The sequence below is a fragment of the Tursiops truncatus genome, chromosome 3, assembly GCF_011762595.2.
Source record: "Tursiops truncatus isolate mTurTru1 chromosome 3, mTurTru1.mat.Y, whole genome shotgun sequence".
NCBI classification, from domain to species: Eukaryota; Metazoa; Chordata; class Mammalia; order Artiodactyla; family Delphinidae; genus Tursiops; species Tursiops truncatus.
The window spans coordinates 148707535-148724205 of NC_047036.1; the positions used below are offsets into that span (position 1 = coordinate 148707535).

The 16671-nt window shown below is 46.7% G+C and overlaps 1 protein-coding gene across 1 annotated transcript in view; it reads left to right on the forward strand.

The window, feature by feature from the left end:
• Positions 1–5624, forward strand: part of NSG2 (neuronal vesicle trafficking associated 2) — a 57289-nt gene extending 51665 nt beyond the window's left edge. Inside the window, exons 4-5 of the mRNA XM_019946465.3 lie at positions 2974–3084; positions 5348–5624. Of these exons, the coding sequence (XP_019802024.1) occupies positions 2974–3084; positions 5348–5539 (303 nt within the window). The 3' untranslated portion in view covers positions 5540–5624. The remainder of the gene's footprint in view (positions 1–2973; positions 3085–5347) is intronic.
• Positions 5625–16671: the final 11047 nt, after the last annotated feature.

Genomic DNA, 16671 nt, shown 5'->3' on the forward strand with positions numbered 1-16671 from the left:
CTCTGTCTCTACGGATTTACCTATTCTTGATATTTTGTACAAATGGAATCATACAATAGGTGGCCGTGCATTTAGCATGTTTTTGAGGCCCATCCACATTTGTACGAGAACGTCATTCCTTTTTATTGCTGAATAATATTCTATTGTACAGATAGACCATAATTCGTTTACCCACTCATCAGTTGATCATGTTTGGGCTATTTCTACCTTTTGGCTATTGGGAAAACTGGGCATTTAAAATTCTTTACATCTATACGCCAAACACCTGCTGACTGGGTGTTCTTAGGTCCTCAGCAATGAGTAGTTGTCTTGGGTGGCTCCTGTCCCTGTACTAATCAAATACTATCTTTGGAGGTTCTAAGGGGTGCATGCGTCTTTGGGGGTACCTCTTGCTCCAAATTCTGGCCTCTGACATCTCCATCTCTCTCCACATCTTGCTGGGTGACTCCAGTCTGACCTCTGTACCATCTCACCCCATGTTGTCACCACCCTAGTCCTGGGGAGGAGGCTGATGAGTGAGCAACAGGCTGCAGCTGAGGGTTTGGGATGTGAATGGAGAGGGTGGACAGCACACTGTGTGGACAGTAGTTTAGAACTGAATTTTATGTGTCACCATGTAAAAGAAAAAAACATTTTTTTCTCTATACTCTCACTTCTGACACCAAATGTGTGGGGTTTTTTTCCATACCATGCACTTTTCCCATTCTTGGTGGAGGATTTCCTACAACTTAACTCAACTCTGACATTAACTGTCCTGAGTCAGTACAGACCCCACAGGTCGAGAGCTCAGTCCCACAAGACTGCCTCCACTTCAGATACCAGTCACAAATCTCAGGCTGACATCTGAACTTCTGACTGACTGGCTATAAACTGGGGGCTTCTACAACCTCCTCCACAGGTACTCCACAGTAATTTGCTGGAATGGCTCACAGAACTCAGGAGAGCACTTTACTTACTATTACTGGTTCATTATGAAGGATGATAAAGCCAGATGAGGAGATACATGGGGTGAGGTCTGGAAGGGTCCCAAGCACAGGAGTTTCTGTACCAGTGGAGTTTGGGGTACACCACCCTCAGGGGCATGGATGTGTTCTTGTTCACCAACCTGGAAGCTTTCTGAGTCCCTTCGATTAGGGTTTTCTGGAAGCTTCATGATTCATTAAGGCATTGGCCGTGGGTGGTTAACTTCATCTCCAGCCCCTCTTCCCTCCTTGGAGGTCGGGGAGGCAGTTAAGTTACAACCCTCCAATCAATGGTTAGTTCCTCTGGCAACCAGCCCCCATCCTTAGGGACTTTCCAAAAGTCACCTCATAACATAATATAACATATTATGTTATATGTTATGAATAATAGAAGCTGCTCCTTTCACCTTTATGGATCAGTTATTTCAGGAACTGGGCACAAAAACCAAATATTACAACAAAAGATGCTGCTATCCTGCTCTTATCACTTAGGAAATTACAAGTGTTTTAGCTCTGTGCCAGGAACTGGGAACAAGACCAAATAGATATATTTCTTACATCACAATAGCACATCGTCCTAAAACTTCATACACACACATGCACAGGAACTTCTCACGGACAATGTCTGCCCATAGGATTCAGATGGATGTCTCCCACACCCATCTTCCTCTTTTCCTTTTCAAATTCCTTCCATCCAGTATTTACAGCTGCTAACCAATGACTCCATTTGGAGTAATGTAGAATCCCATCTCCTCCTGTCCTTATAAACCATGTCCTGAGGTGGGAAGGAGATGGGATAGGGACGCCCCCCAACACTCCAAAGTTGATTTTAGTTTTCTTCTGAATCACAATAAGCCTTCTCTCCATGATAGGAATTCTACCATATTTCTAGGCCAACTGACTCAAAAGCCCAGCAGCTTTAAAAATAACATGAAAAAAGTCTGCTTATAAGACTAGGTGCCCAGCATCATGGGGGTTACCCTACCACTTTGTACACAGGCGGTGGGATGGGGCGAGTGCGAACCTGGAGGTGCCCCTGAAATTAGCTACTTAGTCCTTTCTGGTAAATCCTGTTGGTGACTTCAGTTTGTTTGGTGTTGTATTTTTTTTAAAGCTTACTTGTTGATAACGGTTAGGAGCTGGGCTTTCACTATGAGCAATTTGGAGACCATTAGATGCTTCTGAGCAGAGAAGGAACATGCCTTGAGTTCAAGTCTGAATGGACTTCTCAGGTTGCTGTGTGTGAATACATGTAGGGGTAGAGGAGGCCCCTAGTTAGAAGGCAGTTTCAGTACTGCAGGTGAGAGGTGATGATGGCTTTGGCTGCAAAAGAGATGATTTAGGGGGTCAGAAGTGATTGGATTATGGATGTGTTGGAAGGCAGAAATGACAGCTTCTGCCGGTAACTAGGATGTCGAATGTGAGAAGAAGAGAGAGTCAGAGATGACTTCAAACTTTTTGGCCTGAGTGACTGCAAAGGTGAGGTTGACCTTTCCTGAGATGGGTAAAAATGCAGGGCGTGGAGCAGGTTTGGGATGGGAGGGAGGCAGGAGTTTTGTTTGAGAACGCACTTCAGGTGAGTACTGGACATCCAAGTGGAGGTGGAATGAGCATTGATACCTGAGACTGGAATTCAGCAGTGGCAGGGAGGGAGGTGATGGGAGGCAGGAACACCGTAAGTGAGGGCTTAATGGTCATCCCTCTGCCCCCACAGAGTTAACAGGAAAAGTAAATGGGGAGGAGGTGGAAATCACACATTGGGCCAAGACGGAGCTTCCGAGAGTTTCTGGAAGAAGGAGACACCGAGACCCAAAGACTGCAGATGGTTTGCTCAGGCTCACGCTCCAAGTTGGTGACAGAGCTGAGACAGAGCTGGTTCTTTGGGCCCCTGGCCACCCCCTACTCTTTCTAACATACCAGGCTGCCTATCGGCTCTGGGTTTCGAAGGCTGCACCACGTGAAATGAAGTCAGGCAAGCTGAGGCTGGAGGATTCTGTTTTGTTTTCTCCAGGTCACCATCCTCGTCAGCCTGGCCCTAGCTTTCCTCGCCTGCATCGTGTTCCTGGTGGTTTACAAAGCCTTCACCTATGACCACAGCTGCCCAGAAGGATTTGTCTATAAGGTAAGGGACTTCTGGCAGGGGAGTGGCCCAGGTGACTGTCAGCTTCAATTAAAGGGTTTATCAATGTCTTCTTTTCATCAGCATTTAAATTCTGGGTATGGCAACCTCCCTACAGACTGTTTAAAATGTAAGATGTGTCCAGAGAAAATGAAAACACTAATTTGAGGGCTTCCCTGGTGGTGCAGTAGTTGAGAGTCTGCCTGCGGATGCAGCGGACACGGGTTCGTGCCCCGGTCCGGGAAGATCCCACATGCCGCGGCGCGGCTGGGCCCGTGAGCCATGGCTGCTGAGCCTGTGCGTCCGGAGCCTGTGCTCCGCAACGGGAGAGTCCACAACAGGGAGAGGCCTGTGTACTGCAAAAAAAACAAAACAAAGAAACAAAAAAACACATGTCCTTTGGTTATGCTACATGACTTCCTAAGATGACATTTTTAGTTGTTAGAAGCTGAGGTTCGGAAAGATTGGCAACAACTGTCAATAGGAGACAGTGGAATAAACTACGATGTATCCGCACAATGGAATTTCAAACAACTGTGAAAATGAGTGAGGGGGGGCTCCAGACATGGACACAGAATACCCTCCAGGATAATAGTGAAGAAAAAAAGGTGCTACATTGGAGTGAGAAAAGGGGAGGTCAGGGATGTTTACTTCTATTTTCAGAAAGAAATGCTGGATGGATAAATTTAAAAAAACTAAGAAAAATGGTGACTCAGGTGGCAGAGAGGGGACAGAAAGAATAGGGCTGGGGAGCAAGGCTGCTCTGGATGTATCTTACTCTACATTGGTCCTTGATGTGTATCAGTGTTTGATGTATTTGTAAAAATAAATAAAAAAAAATAATTCCTGAAATTAAAAACAAGCTAAAATCTAGCTGTATATCAAGTTGGGAACATAAACTTACCAAGAAAATAAATATTCCAAATGACTGTAGAATGCAGTATATTGACTGTACACCCTTAGTGGCATATATTCTAAGGACACAGAGAGCTGCAGAGAAATCCTATAGTTCCTTCAGTAGTCTAACTATTACTCATAATATTGCTGTTATTTTGTGACCATTTGATATATATTGTAGGATAATGCAAATATATAATTATATTAATGTTGTCAGGAACCAAAGCTTTTGGTATAAGAGAAAAGAGTTACAACTATCCAATCAAGGGAATGAAATGGACAGCAGTTGGCTGCAGGCAATGGCCCAGAGGAGGAGTTGGGGGTGGGTGAATCAGCCAGGTAAAGAGCTACCAAGTGTCTACTGTAATCCCACAGTCAGTAAGCAGAGGATGTTGACCTTGAATTAGTATCATCAGCAGCTTCCTCCCTCCCTCTCTCTCCCTTTTTCTTTCTTTTCTTTCTCTCTCTCTTTCTCCCTTCATTCCTTCCTTCTTTCTCTTTCTTTCCCTCCTTCCTTCCTTCCTTCCTCTCCCTCCCTCCCTCCCTCTCTTTCTTTCTTTTCTTTTCTTTCTCTTTCTTTCTTTTTCTCTCTTTCTTCCCTCCTTCCTTCCTTCCCCTCTCTCTCTCCCTCCCTCCCTCCATCTCTCCTTCTCCCTCCCTCCCTCCTTCCTCCCTTCCTTCCTCCCTTCCTCCCTCCTTTCCTTCCTTCCTCCCTCCTTTCCTTCCTTCCTTCCTTCCTTCCTCTCTCTCTCCCTCCAGCCCTCCCTCCTTCTCTCTCTCTCCCTTTCTTTCTTTCTTTCTTCTTTACTTTTTATTGAGGTGTAATTGGCATATAACATTATATTAGTTTCAGGTATACAACATAATGATTCAATATTTGTATATATTGCAGAATAGTCACCACTATACATCTAGTTAACATCTATCACCCTGAATAGTTGCAAATTTTTTTCTTGTGTTGAGAACTTTTAAGATCTACTCTATTAGCAACTTTCAAAAATGCAACTTTCAGTATTATTAGCTACAGTCACCATGCTATGCATTACATCCCCAGGACTTATTTATTTTATAACTGGAAATTTGTACCTTTTGACCACCTTCACCCATTTCTCCTACCACCTCTCCACCTCTGGGAACCTACAACCTAGCATCAGGTTAGTTTCTTCTGGCTTCAAGTAGGTGGCAGCTTTGATGATGGTGATGACGCTGGGGAAGGCCTGATGAGGGCCAGGCGCAGGCCAGGTACCATCCCCCGCCCTCTGGCTGAGAGCCTGGCGTGCCTGTGGGCCCCAGGTGGGGTGGCCGTGTTGCAGGGCGGGTCGGAAGCAGTCCACCGAGCTACCCCTGACTCTGTCTCTCTCTTCCCCAGCACAAGCGCTGTATCCCGGCCTCCCTGGATGCTTACTACTCATCCCAGGACCCCAGTTCCAGAAGCCGCTTCTACACGGTCATCAGCCACTACAGCGTGGCCAAGCAGAGCACTGCCCGGGCCATCGGGCCGTGGCTGTCGGCAGCCGCCGTCATCCACGAGCCCAAGCCGCCCAAGACCCAGGGCCATTAGAGGCCCACCCCCAGCCAGAATCGGGGGCGGAGAGGGGGACCCCCGCGGGCTAAGCCAAGCTCCAGTTACAAGACAACACTGTACTCCCGGGATATGGGGGCGGGGGTGGGGCCGGGGGTGGGGGTGGGGGTATCTCACCGAAAATCTCCTGCACTGGAGTTGTCTGAATCAATATTTCTTTTCGTCCTTTGGTATGGTTGATTTGTCCCCGAGTCAGGCTCATGTACAAAGGCATGTTTCGTGTTGACTGTTCCCATGTAAGATATTTTCAAAGCCACTGCTTATTATTTGTTAGGAAAATTTAAAAACGGAAGAGGAAAGAAACAAAGAAAATGAACAAAAAAGGGTGAGACTGGCTGCACCTGGAAGACACTGAAGGGTAGTAAAGAGCACAGATGCTCTGGGCCTCTTAGACGAGAGAGGGTAGCTTCCGTGTGAGATTCGGAAGGTCCAGAACTTGTGAGTGATGCAGGCGGGCTGCTTGCCTTGGCCTCCGGTCTGCAGGGGAGGAATACCAGAAGTTAGGAACTTCTGAGTTGGAGAGAAGGACTGATTTTGGCATTTATAAGCCCAGGATGCATGCAACCCAGAGAGAAAAGCCTCCACCACGTCGTGTGTTTTGCAAAGTTAGCACAAACTCGTCTGTATGGGCATCGGAGCTGGGGCCGGGCTGCATGGCCTAGGGATGTGTAGGGCATAAGAAACACTGAGCAGCGGACAGAATTCCTTTGTCTTTCTCTTGTGTTTCTAGCCCTACACCTGGGTACTGCCCAGGAGACAGAAAGGGTAGAAAGAGAAGAAAGGAGAGGCTGCGGGAAGAAAGCCCAGCGTGGGCATGTGACATTTGGCCAAGCTATAAGCACAGCACCAAGTTTAAAATCTGTGTCTGTTTCCCAAGTGCTAATAACACGAGGAAGAACAGGAAGGGTCCTAACCAGGAACCTCAGGTGACAGCCAGGGAGACTTTTCACTGGAGCTGCAGCAAAGCCAAATCATTTCTAAAGGAAGCTAAGACCTGTGGCCGTCTTTTGGCCACTCCTTTGTGTTGACAGGGGGCACCGTCCAAACTCCGCAGTCTGGTTCTGGAAGCTCCTAGCCAGGTGGCAGCATCCGACATTGCCCAGGCCTCCCGTGGCCCTGGTCCCACCTCAGGCGCTCCCGCAAACGTTTTGGGGAGAGCCCCTCTGTGTGGCGTTGGCTTCAGGTCCAGCAAACCAGCACTGGCTGGGAGAGGCTGTATGAGATGTGGTACTGGCTCCCCTCGAAGCTCAAACAGGCCGTTTAAAGGGCATTTTGTTGTGTGTGGCTTTGCTATGATGCTGAAATCATCGTACATAATAGCTGGGTAATAAGACAAGCGTAGCTCAAACTAGTCTGCTGAAAGCTATCATCTGACCTTTCCTCCCTCCCCACCCTTCAGTCACCTCGAGTCACTTGTAAATTCATTGGTCATCTAAAGCGGAATAACAAGTTGTCCCTAGCAAAACTGCTGAGCGCTTTATAATTTTGTGGTGTATTTTTGTCGGTAGGTAGCAGAGGCTGAAGTATTTTTTGGTGTAATCCTTGGACTTTTCTGACAGGAAACAAATAAAGATAGATGTGTCTGGGTCTTGACCTTCCTTTGCATTTTTCTTTATCTTCTGCTCAGTGAGCCTGCTGGGGAAGATGCTGGGGGCAGGGGTCCCTGAGGATGGGTGAGCTCTGGGGGCAGAGTGTCCTGTTAGGCTGGGGCTGGATCTGGGCTGTGGAGGGAACTCCACCCTCAGCCGAATGGCTCTGAAATGATGCTGAGATCAAAAGCAAAGGACCAAGAGGTGCACCTGGCTCTTATCTTGCAGCCCAACATCCTTCATCCTATGAGCATCTGCTGAGCACCTGCAGAGGGCCAGGCTGTGCCGGGCATGGGGCATTCAGCCACGAATGACACATATTCACTCTCTGAAGTCTGGAGGTAGGGTCGGATGTGGAAACAGACATTGGCACAAGAAGAGTCTGAGGGTGCCATTGACAGAATGCATTTGGCCAATAGCTTAAGGAGGAAGCTGGTGGGTGATGAGTGGTCCGTTTTCATAATGAGCTCATTTAAGGCTTATTATTACCTAGGCAGGTAGAGATTATTGGTCCCCATTTGACAGATGAAGAGACTGAGGCTCAGAGGGATGGAGAGATGCCCTGGGGCTACAGCGGATGAGCTGGGATTCAAACCCAGGTGTGTGTGACTACTGTATCCCCCTCGACTGCTTCTGTAAGACCCCAAAGCAATGCCGTCAAGGTTCATGCCTCAGAAAGTCACGTCACACATATAAAAGCGAACTAGCTTATTCTCAGCCTGAATTCAGTATCAGCAGTGAATGTTAAGGATAGCAAACATTTAAAGGTCCCTTTCTACATTCCAAGCCCTAAGCGTTTTGAGCATCCTGGTTCCTGTAACCCTTCCGCCATCTCCGTGAGGTAGGTACCCCCATACTCAACATCACTGTCATCATGTCATCATCACACCTATTTTGAGATGAAAGAGCAGCACAGCACCTCCACCTGAGGCCTGAAGTTAGGAAGCGGCTGAGGCGTGATTCCAACCCACATATTTGGGTACCAGCTTCTCAACCACAGTGCCATTCCAGCAGTAACCGCTTATCTCTGCCTTTTGCTTGGGAGTTTCTAGTTTGTGTTCACAGCTCTTCTCAACCTCAGATGGCAGACCATTGGGGGAGAGGTCAAGATTGACTGTGGGCAGAGCTGGAGGCTGATTCCCCAGCCTCATTGCTGCACTGGGGGGGGTGGCCATGCAGGCACTGCTGGAGGGAAGGAGGAGAGAGGTAGCACAGCTCCTGCACAAAGGCGGCTGAGCACAAACGGGCCTTAGACAACCGCACCTGCACCCATAAGGCCTTAGACTGCAGCCTCTGTTCAGGGACTGGTGAGCTGGGCAGGCAGGGCCAGGCTGTGGGCTGGCCTCCCACTCTCAGAGGCAGCCTCATCCTTATGGCCAAGGCATAAACACCCACTATTTTTCTCAATTACGCAAAGTCAGCTAAAGACTTAGTGAACACATGTTCAAACATTCTGTCATAAATGGATTTGCCACTCCATTGCCTCAAAAAATAAACCAAAGCTATCTTTTCTCTGGAATGAACAGGCTCTGGGAGTACGACTGGAAGGAAGGGAGAACGTCAGGGACAGGAGACGGGGACAGAGATTTCTGATTTTAGGAGCGACCCTGGGACCATGTGCTATTCCTGGCGGAGTTGGAATTTTCTCATCAGAAAAAAGGAGGATGCTTAACTCCTCCCACAAGTATCCAAGGAGTGGGAGATTGGTTCTAGAAGAGTTTAACCAAAGGGGGTTTGGTCGGGGGAAAGCTGCCCTGGGTTTTGGAGGATGGGGTTTTGCAGGGCGCTGCTGGCTGACAAAGGGCCAAGGGGAACCAGGAGATGATGATAAAAACAGTGCCTTGGTTTGTAGAACAAGATCTATTCGTGGCTTTTGCTCATTTTTTAATCTGCTCTCCAGCAGTGGGAACCTCTCTCAAGATGGTCACAGTTTTGGGGGAGGTCAGACAATCAGGTGTGCAGGAGAGGAGCTGGGACAGAAGTTCTCAGGAGGGGAGAGCGTGGCAGTGGGGTGCCAGCCTGGGGTTCTTGGAGGAACTGAACTTAGACCTGGACCTTGAAGGATTTTGCATTTTGACAGGAAGAAATCAGGAGGTGGAGAGAAGACACCGCAGAGCCGTCCTCCCAGGCCATGGGAACAGCCTCATAAAGGTGCCGAGGAGACAGCCCAAGGCTGCCCCTCACAGATGCCCCTGGGATGTGTCCCCAGTGCCAGTGCTGGATGCGAAGATTAAGCAGGCACAGGAAACTGCTGCTACTGCCCTGGGGCTCACGGTCCAGGCCAGGGAGAGGGGGAGGGAGATAATTGAAGGCACAATAGCTTCACCTTGGGGAGAGGCAGGAATGGCGCCTGGGGTGATCCCAGCAGTCAATCAGGTTTGAACATATTAGGGAGATGTACGTTTTTCTGGAAAATTGAAAGACCACTTGGAGCTGCTGTGAATCACTTTATCTCCCCTCCATCCCTACGATGGGCTTTAATCCCAGGGGGAATTCATGTGGAGGAAGAATAAGAAATAAATTTCTGGGCTTCCCTGGTGGCACAGTGGTTGAGAGTCCGCCTGCCGATGCAGGGGACACGGGTTCGTGCCCCGGTCCGGAAAGATCCCACATGTCCGTGAGCCATGGCCACTGAGCCTGTGCGTCCGGAGCCTGTGCTCTGCAACGGGAGAGACCACAACAGTGAGAGGCCCGTGTACCCAAAAAAAAAAAAAAAAAAAAAAAAAAGAAAAGAAAAGAAATAAATCTCCGATAATTTTTTCAAGAAGTACACAACACTGTCTCTTTAGAAAAATAGCTCTCGGGAACCGTTGAGTGCTGGTTTCCTTGGCAATATCAATGCCGTGAGATGCAGTCTGGCACAGAGGGGTGTTCATCTGACTCTGCTCTTTTGTCAGAAATGATGTGTTTCTGAGAACCCAGCCCCAGAGACCATGAGTCCGAGTTGCCCTGAGAGGTGGCCACACCTCTTTCAGACTCTGCTCTGTCTCTTCTCTGTTCTTATCTGTCCTTGTCTGTGCCTCTGCCTCCCTGTCTCCTTCCAAGGGAAACGGTGTCTGGAGGTGCGAACTGACTTGCTGTAATTATGCTTCAGTTCTAGGTCCATGGTGGGCTCTGTGCTGGGTTTGGGCTGGGTGTGAAGTGGGGTGCATGGCAGAGGGTGAGACAGCCCCGGAGAAGTGTGGCTCCCAGGCTCTGCTCCTCCTGGCTCTGTAGCCTTGGCCAGTTCCCTTCCTCTCTCTAAGCTGCAGCTTCCCAATCTCTAAAACGGGCATAATAACTGTATCTACCTCGTTTTGCAAGAATGCAATGAAATAATAAATTTCTACCTGTAGCGGGCACTCAACAAATTGTGGCTGCTATATCTTAATAAGTCTCACTCAGACTCAGTTTCCTTATTCGTAAATTGGAATTATTTATAAATAACACCCCCCCCCGCCACCACGCAATAGAGTCGCCGTGGCTTAAAATAATGCAGTGGCTGTGAAGCGCCCATAGCCCAGAAGTCGATTACCTCCCATGGGCCCTTAGGAAGCTCATGGGCACACCCCTTTCTTTCCAGGCCTCCCAGAGATCATCAGAGCAGACTCCCTGACACAGAGCCACCTGCACCCCATCTTCCTCTGTCTACTAACAGTTTTTATTTGCTAAACTAAGACACAAATATATCATTTTAATGAAGACATTAAATTTTTTTTTTTAAGGAAAAAGAGCGAATTTACTTGTATTTCTACAGAGGCTGTGTGTTTCTTCCAGAATGGTTGCTAATGTCACTTTTTGTAATTTTATTCTTTTTTTTTTAACATCTTTATTGGGGTATAATTGCTTTACAATGGTGGTTAGTTTCTGCTTTATAACAAAGTGAATCAGTTATACATATACATATGTTCCCATATGTCTTCCCTCTTGCGTCTCCCTCCCTCCCACCCTCCCTATCCCACCCCTCCAGGCGGTCACAAAGCACCGAGCCGATATCCCTGTGCCATGCGGCTGCTAAGACATTAAATATTGCTTTGAGGTCTCCATCACATTTCCAGAAACAAGTTTGATCAAACTCCTTACATGCATTAAAAAAAAAAAAAAGAAACAACCAAACTACAGACTTTATTTAGATTTCACGAGGTTTCCACTAAAATCCTTCCAGGATCCCACGTTACATTTAGTCGTCTGCTTAGTCTTCTCTTATTTGTGACAGTTCCTCTGTCTTACCTTGTCTTTCATAACCTTGACACTTTTGAAGAGAACTGTTCTGTAGATTGTCCCTCAATTTGGGGTTTGTCTGCTGTTTTCCCATAGTTACACTGAAGATATGATTTTGGGGATTCTGAGGGGATATGCCGTTCTTAGTGCATCACGTTATGGGGTATGTGATATTGATCTGTCTTATTCTTAGTGTTGTTAACCTTGACCCCTCAGTTTAGGTGGTGTTTTCCAAGTTTCTCCATTGTAATGTTACCATGTTTCCCTCTGTAATTAGTAAAAACTGGGGGAAGGTACTTGGAGGATGTACAAATATCCTGTTTCTCCTTAAACTTTCTGACACTAATTTTAGCATACATCAGTGGGTCTTGCCTGCAGCAATTACTACTGTAGTGTTCTAGTAGTAATTTTCTATTTCTTCTACTTTTATTTATCAGAATTCTTCTGAAAGGAAGAGCTGTTTCTTGTCCCCATTTATGTGTTGATTCAATCATTCATTTTATTAGTGTGGACTCAAGGATATTTATATATTCTTTGGGTTATAATCAAATACTCTATTTTGTTGCTCAGATTGTTTCAGCTTTTGTAATTGGAAGCTCTTTCAGGTTGGTTCCTGTGTCCTTTTGACACATCCCACTTCTGTTTTCTTCACTTTATCTTTTTTAACTTTAAAAAAAAATTTTTATTGAGTATAGTTGCTTTACAATATTGTGCTAGTTTCTGCTGTACAGCAAAGTGAATCAGCTATACGTATACATATACCCCCTCTTTTTTGGATTTCTTTCCCGTTTAGGTCACCACAGAGCACTGAGTAGAGTTCCCTGAGCTATACAGTAGGTTCTCATTAGTCATCTATTTTATACACGTCCCACTTGTTTTCAGTGCTTTCTTAGTTTCTGGCACTACAAGATGCTCCAGGCTCATCTTGTGTTCTCCCTTTCCCAGTCCTGGAATCAACCATGACTCCAAGGAGCTCTGATTCTTTTTTGTTGAGAAATCGTATTTAGAAACCAAGATCTGATGTTAGTTGTGCTAGAGGAGTGCCATTGCTTCTAGTTCCTCTCAGGGGACAGAGCTAGGAAATGATGGAGGTACAGCAGTCCATGTACGCACACACACCTCTCTCTCTCTCTCTCTGTCATTCTCCATCTCTCTCTCTCTCTCTCTCTCTCTCTCTCTCTCTCTCCATATTTCTCTTTTATCATCTATCATCTATCTATTTATCTCTATCAAAATCAAACATAAGTTTATTTTGATACCTCTGGTTCCAATGTAAAGGGTTTATTCTAACATCCTCTCTTTGCTTGGTTGTAATTTCTTTCTCTGACAGTGAGACAGATGACTATTATTTACAATATATTTACTTATTCATCTCTCGTATACATGTAATGTTTCAGATACATGCCTTTTTTGACATTTAGAATTTCTGACATCACTAGAGACACATTTTGATTCGTAAACTTTGTGTTTTAGGGTAACCATCTTGCTTTGTGTTTCATTGTAAGACATATAGAGAGAGCCATTTATTTTCTGAAAGCTAACATTTTTGAATGGCTCAATGCATTGTGTTATATTTAAGCTGAGTTTCTCAGGCCTCACCACTGAGAGTAATGATGGGGTCTTAATAACAATAGCACCTTAAATGTCATAGACACCTGCCCCCATCTGCCTTTGGGAGATTCCATCCTCTTACGAAGACCACTCTTCCTAGCCCAGGTGGACTCTCACATGTGCTGGAGAACAGGTGTGAACCTGCTTGGGTCTGTTATCCACTGAGCTCCCTGGATACCCAGAATTTCTCAGACTCTGATGGGCAGGGCCACTGATGCCCTGGGGTCCTGTAGTTTCCACTTTCCTCAGGCTCTGGTGGGGTAAAGGGAGAAGATACCCTTTTCCCTTTGTATTTCAGTCTATCATCAGAGGACCACTGCAGAACTGCTTGTGTTCCCTGTGCCCTACAGAGTTTTAACCAAACAGCTCTTTTATTCTTTTATTATACTGACAGCACATTTACCTCCTGCACACTCTACTTGGGACCCCAACATGAATCCATAGGGCTTCACTAAAAGGCAAATTTGAGGAAGAGCTATCATGCTTGGGTTGGAAGTAACTGGCCACGCACCATAACTACTCCTATCTGCACCTGTGGAAGACTGTGAATCTGTCACATCAGCTTTCTTACTGAGCCCTATTGCAGCCAAATCATCTTCCCCTACAACAGTTCTCCATGCTCCCTCTATCTCTCAAGTTGATGCTGAGAGTGACAGAGATCCCTGGTTCTATTGAAAGTCCATGACCACCTTCTATAGCATGGAGTTGTCACCATGAGGACTTCAGTTGGTAAGGGATTATCTTTCTCACCCACTCTTGTTTCTAAGCTTCATTATATACTAGTTTTCAGCATTCGACTGTGAGTGGAAGGTGGAAGTGATGTGTGTCCCTTCTAGGATGGCACTTTTAAGCAGATAGTGCAGAATCTCTATTGTCTCTTCCTTCCCACTCCTCCCTACTCTGCGATGTTGTAAAGCTGAGGACTCTTGGGGGGATGATGGAGCCACAAGATAGAAGGAGCCTGGATCCCTGAATCACCATATGGAGAGCCACCTGCCTACACTGGGCTGTTACATGAATGAAAAACAACTTTTATGGTGTTATTAATGAAATTCTGGGTTTTATTTGTTACAGTAAAAAGAATTACCATGACCAATACATAAATGAAATCCATGTTCCACCTGAACACCATGCCTTGTTTAGGACTGGTTGTGACAATGACCTTCCTCTGGGGTTAGGTTCATGATTCCAGCTCCATCCTCAGGTGACCTCCTCAGCCTCCAAGTTCTCTCATCCATCAAGCACTTTCCAATTCACACCTCAGGACTCAGTTCAGGTGTCACTTTTTCTGTGATCTCCCTGATCTCTCCAAACTGGGTAGGATTCTCCATAGCAAATCCTGTGTATCCTTGTATCACAGAATGGCTACAATCTATTTTTATCATCAGATTACTTGTCAGTGATCTCCTGGCTGGATGGTTGAAGGGATGGATGAAAAAAAAATCTCTATGCCAATAACTTCTAAATGTCTGTTTCCAGCCCAGATCTTTCTATTGAGACTCATACTCATATATATCTCTTCATGCTGTTTCTTGCTAACTGACTACCCTTGCGGGCACCTCAAAGTCAACATGTTCCCCAGAACCTTCATCATATTTCCCCCAACTATGTTATATGCCCATGTGCTTTAAATTGGGTGATGATGTCACCAGACTGGAAACGCAGGTGCCATTTTAGATGCTTCCCTTTATATCAATGAACATTTTATCGGCTGCTAAGTTCTGACCATTCCAGTTTCAAAGTGACTTGAGTTGGCCCCTTCCTTTGCCAGAATCTGAGCCCAGGTCCCCCTCACTCCTCTCTCAGATGCCTCCTTACAATCTCCCTCCTTTAGTTTTTCTTCCCATCCAGGTTTCTCACTGGCTTAAGTGGACTCCATGACTCCCCTGCCTGTAGCCTCTCAATGTTCCTCCTGGTCCTTAAGATTAAATCCAGTCTCCCAGACTTGACGTTGAAAGCCCATTGCAGTCTGCACCCTGGCTCCTCCCACCCCCCATGTCTTCCATGGACCACACCCCCCTCACCACACACACTCAGTCCCACCAGGATGGCCCTTCACAGCACCCACAGCCTCAAATGCCCTGTAAGCTGGGACACTGTTTCATTTTTTCCCCTCTCTCCATCCTCCTCACCATGCCTTATTGAAATAGGTATCTTTCTTGCGTGGGAAAAGGATAAGGCAGGAAGGAAAGCAGGAAGCACTTTCCTGAACTTCTTGCTTTTGTTTCCAAAATCTACACCACAGAGGGGAGATAATTCCTGGGTACAGATGAAGTGTTTTGAAGAAACATGTAGAAAGATTTGTCTCATTCCAGAAAGGATCCCCTGGGCTGAAGGGAGCAGCAGATGGAGCAGAGAGTTTGGGGATCTCAGAGAGAAGAGGGACCCTGCATGCTAAGGGCACCAAGTGCCCCCTCCCCCACCCAAGGGCACCTAGGCCCCAGAGAGCAAAGGCATGTCCGGAGAATGGACATGCTGTACAGTCTTCATCCAGAAGACTGTAGGGGTTCATCTGTGGCTCAAAAGCAGACAGAAAAGACCATGGAGACAGGCACGCTGTGTCTCTAAGAGATGCTTCAGATCCCAGAACCAAGTCCTTGAATGGCTTAGGCTACATCTCCTGCTGGCCCAGCAGAATGAAGGCTCAAGACAGGAGTTTAACTGAGTTTGGGGGGAAAAAAGAGAGCGATCTTGCCCACCTGAACTTACAGAGTGAGTTTCATACCCTCCCTGCCCTTCTCACCATTCTCAGGCTCACTCTCGTCAGCCTCGTGGTACAGACTTGCCCCTCTTCTGGGCCTCCATAGCTCCTTGTCTATTCCTCTATTACATTACTTATTTTATAATTCTTTATATATACAGTAGAATATATGATAGGTATTGTTATTCTTTCATTTTATAAATGAAGAAACAGAGGCTCAGAGGGGTCAGGTGCTGAGGTTTACACCCGCCCTGCTGCTCTGGCACCCAGGTGTGTGTCTCTGCACCCTTGTGTGGAGTCCATTTGTGCCCACCCTCGCCATCCTCCATCCTCCTTGTGGCCTTCTGCCATCTGGCTTGGAGGCCCCCAGTCCCACTCTCCTGCAGGATGACAGCATCCACAGCATCTCCACAGGTCAGCTCTTTCCCCTGCAGCTTTAAACAAACACATTTGATTAGGAGGATGTGTCTCTCTATGTCAGCAATTTATTCCCTTCTATGCAAATTGTCCCACTAATTAACAAGGAAAAACAACAACAACAACACAATTCAGACCAGTGAGCTCTTGAAAGAGAAAATGAAGGCGCTGTCAGCAAATAGGTGGCATCCAAGTCCTGGGCTGGGAGTCAAAGAGACCCGGATTTGAATCCCAGTTTCACTGCTCTCTGCCCACGGGCCCTAGGGCAGGTCACTTCACCTCTCTGAGCCACACTTTCCTCATCTGTGAAGTGGGGGTCTGGATCCCTACCTCATACCATGGCTAGAAAGGTCCTTTGAGAAAGGATCCAGATGTTTTGGGAATTCCAAGGTGCTCTGACAGTAGGGGAAGAATATTCATTTACATTATATTGCAGAAAAACACACAAGTAGGGGTTGCATCCTCTTAGGACCCTAGAGCATAGGATCCCACTGCTGGAAATGTACCTAGGTCTGGTGAACTCTGTTGTGGGTTGAAATGTTTCCCCCCCACACCCCGGACAAGGACACTGGCAGCAGAAGTTCTGTTGGCAT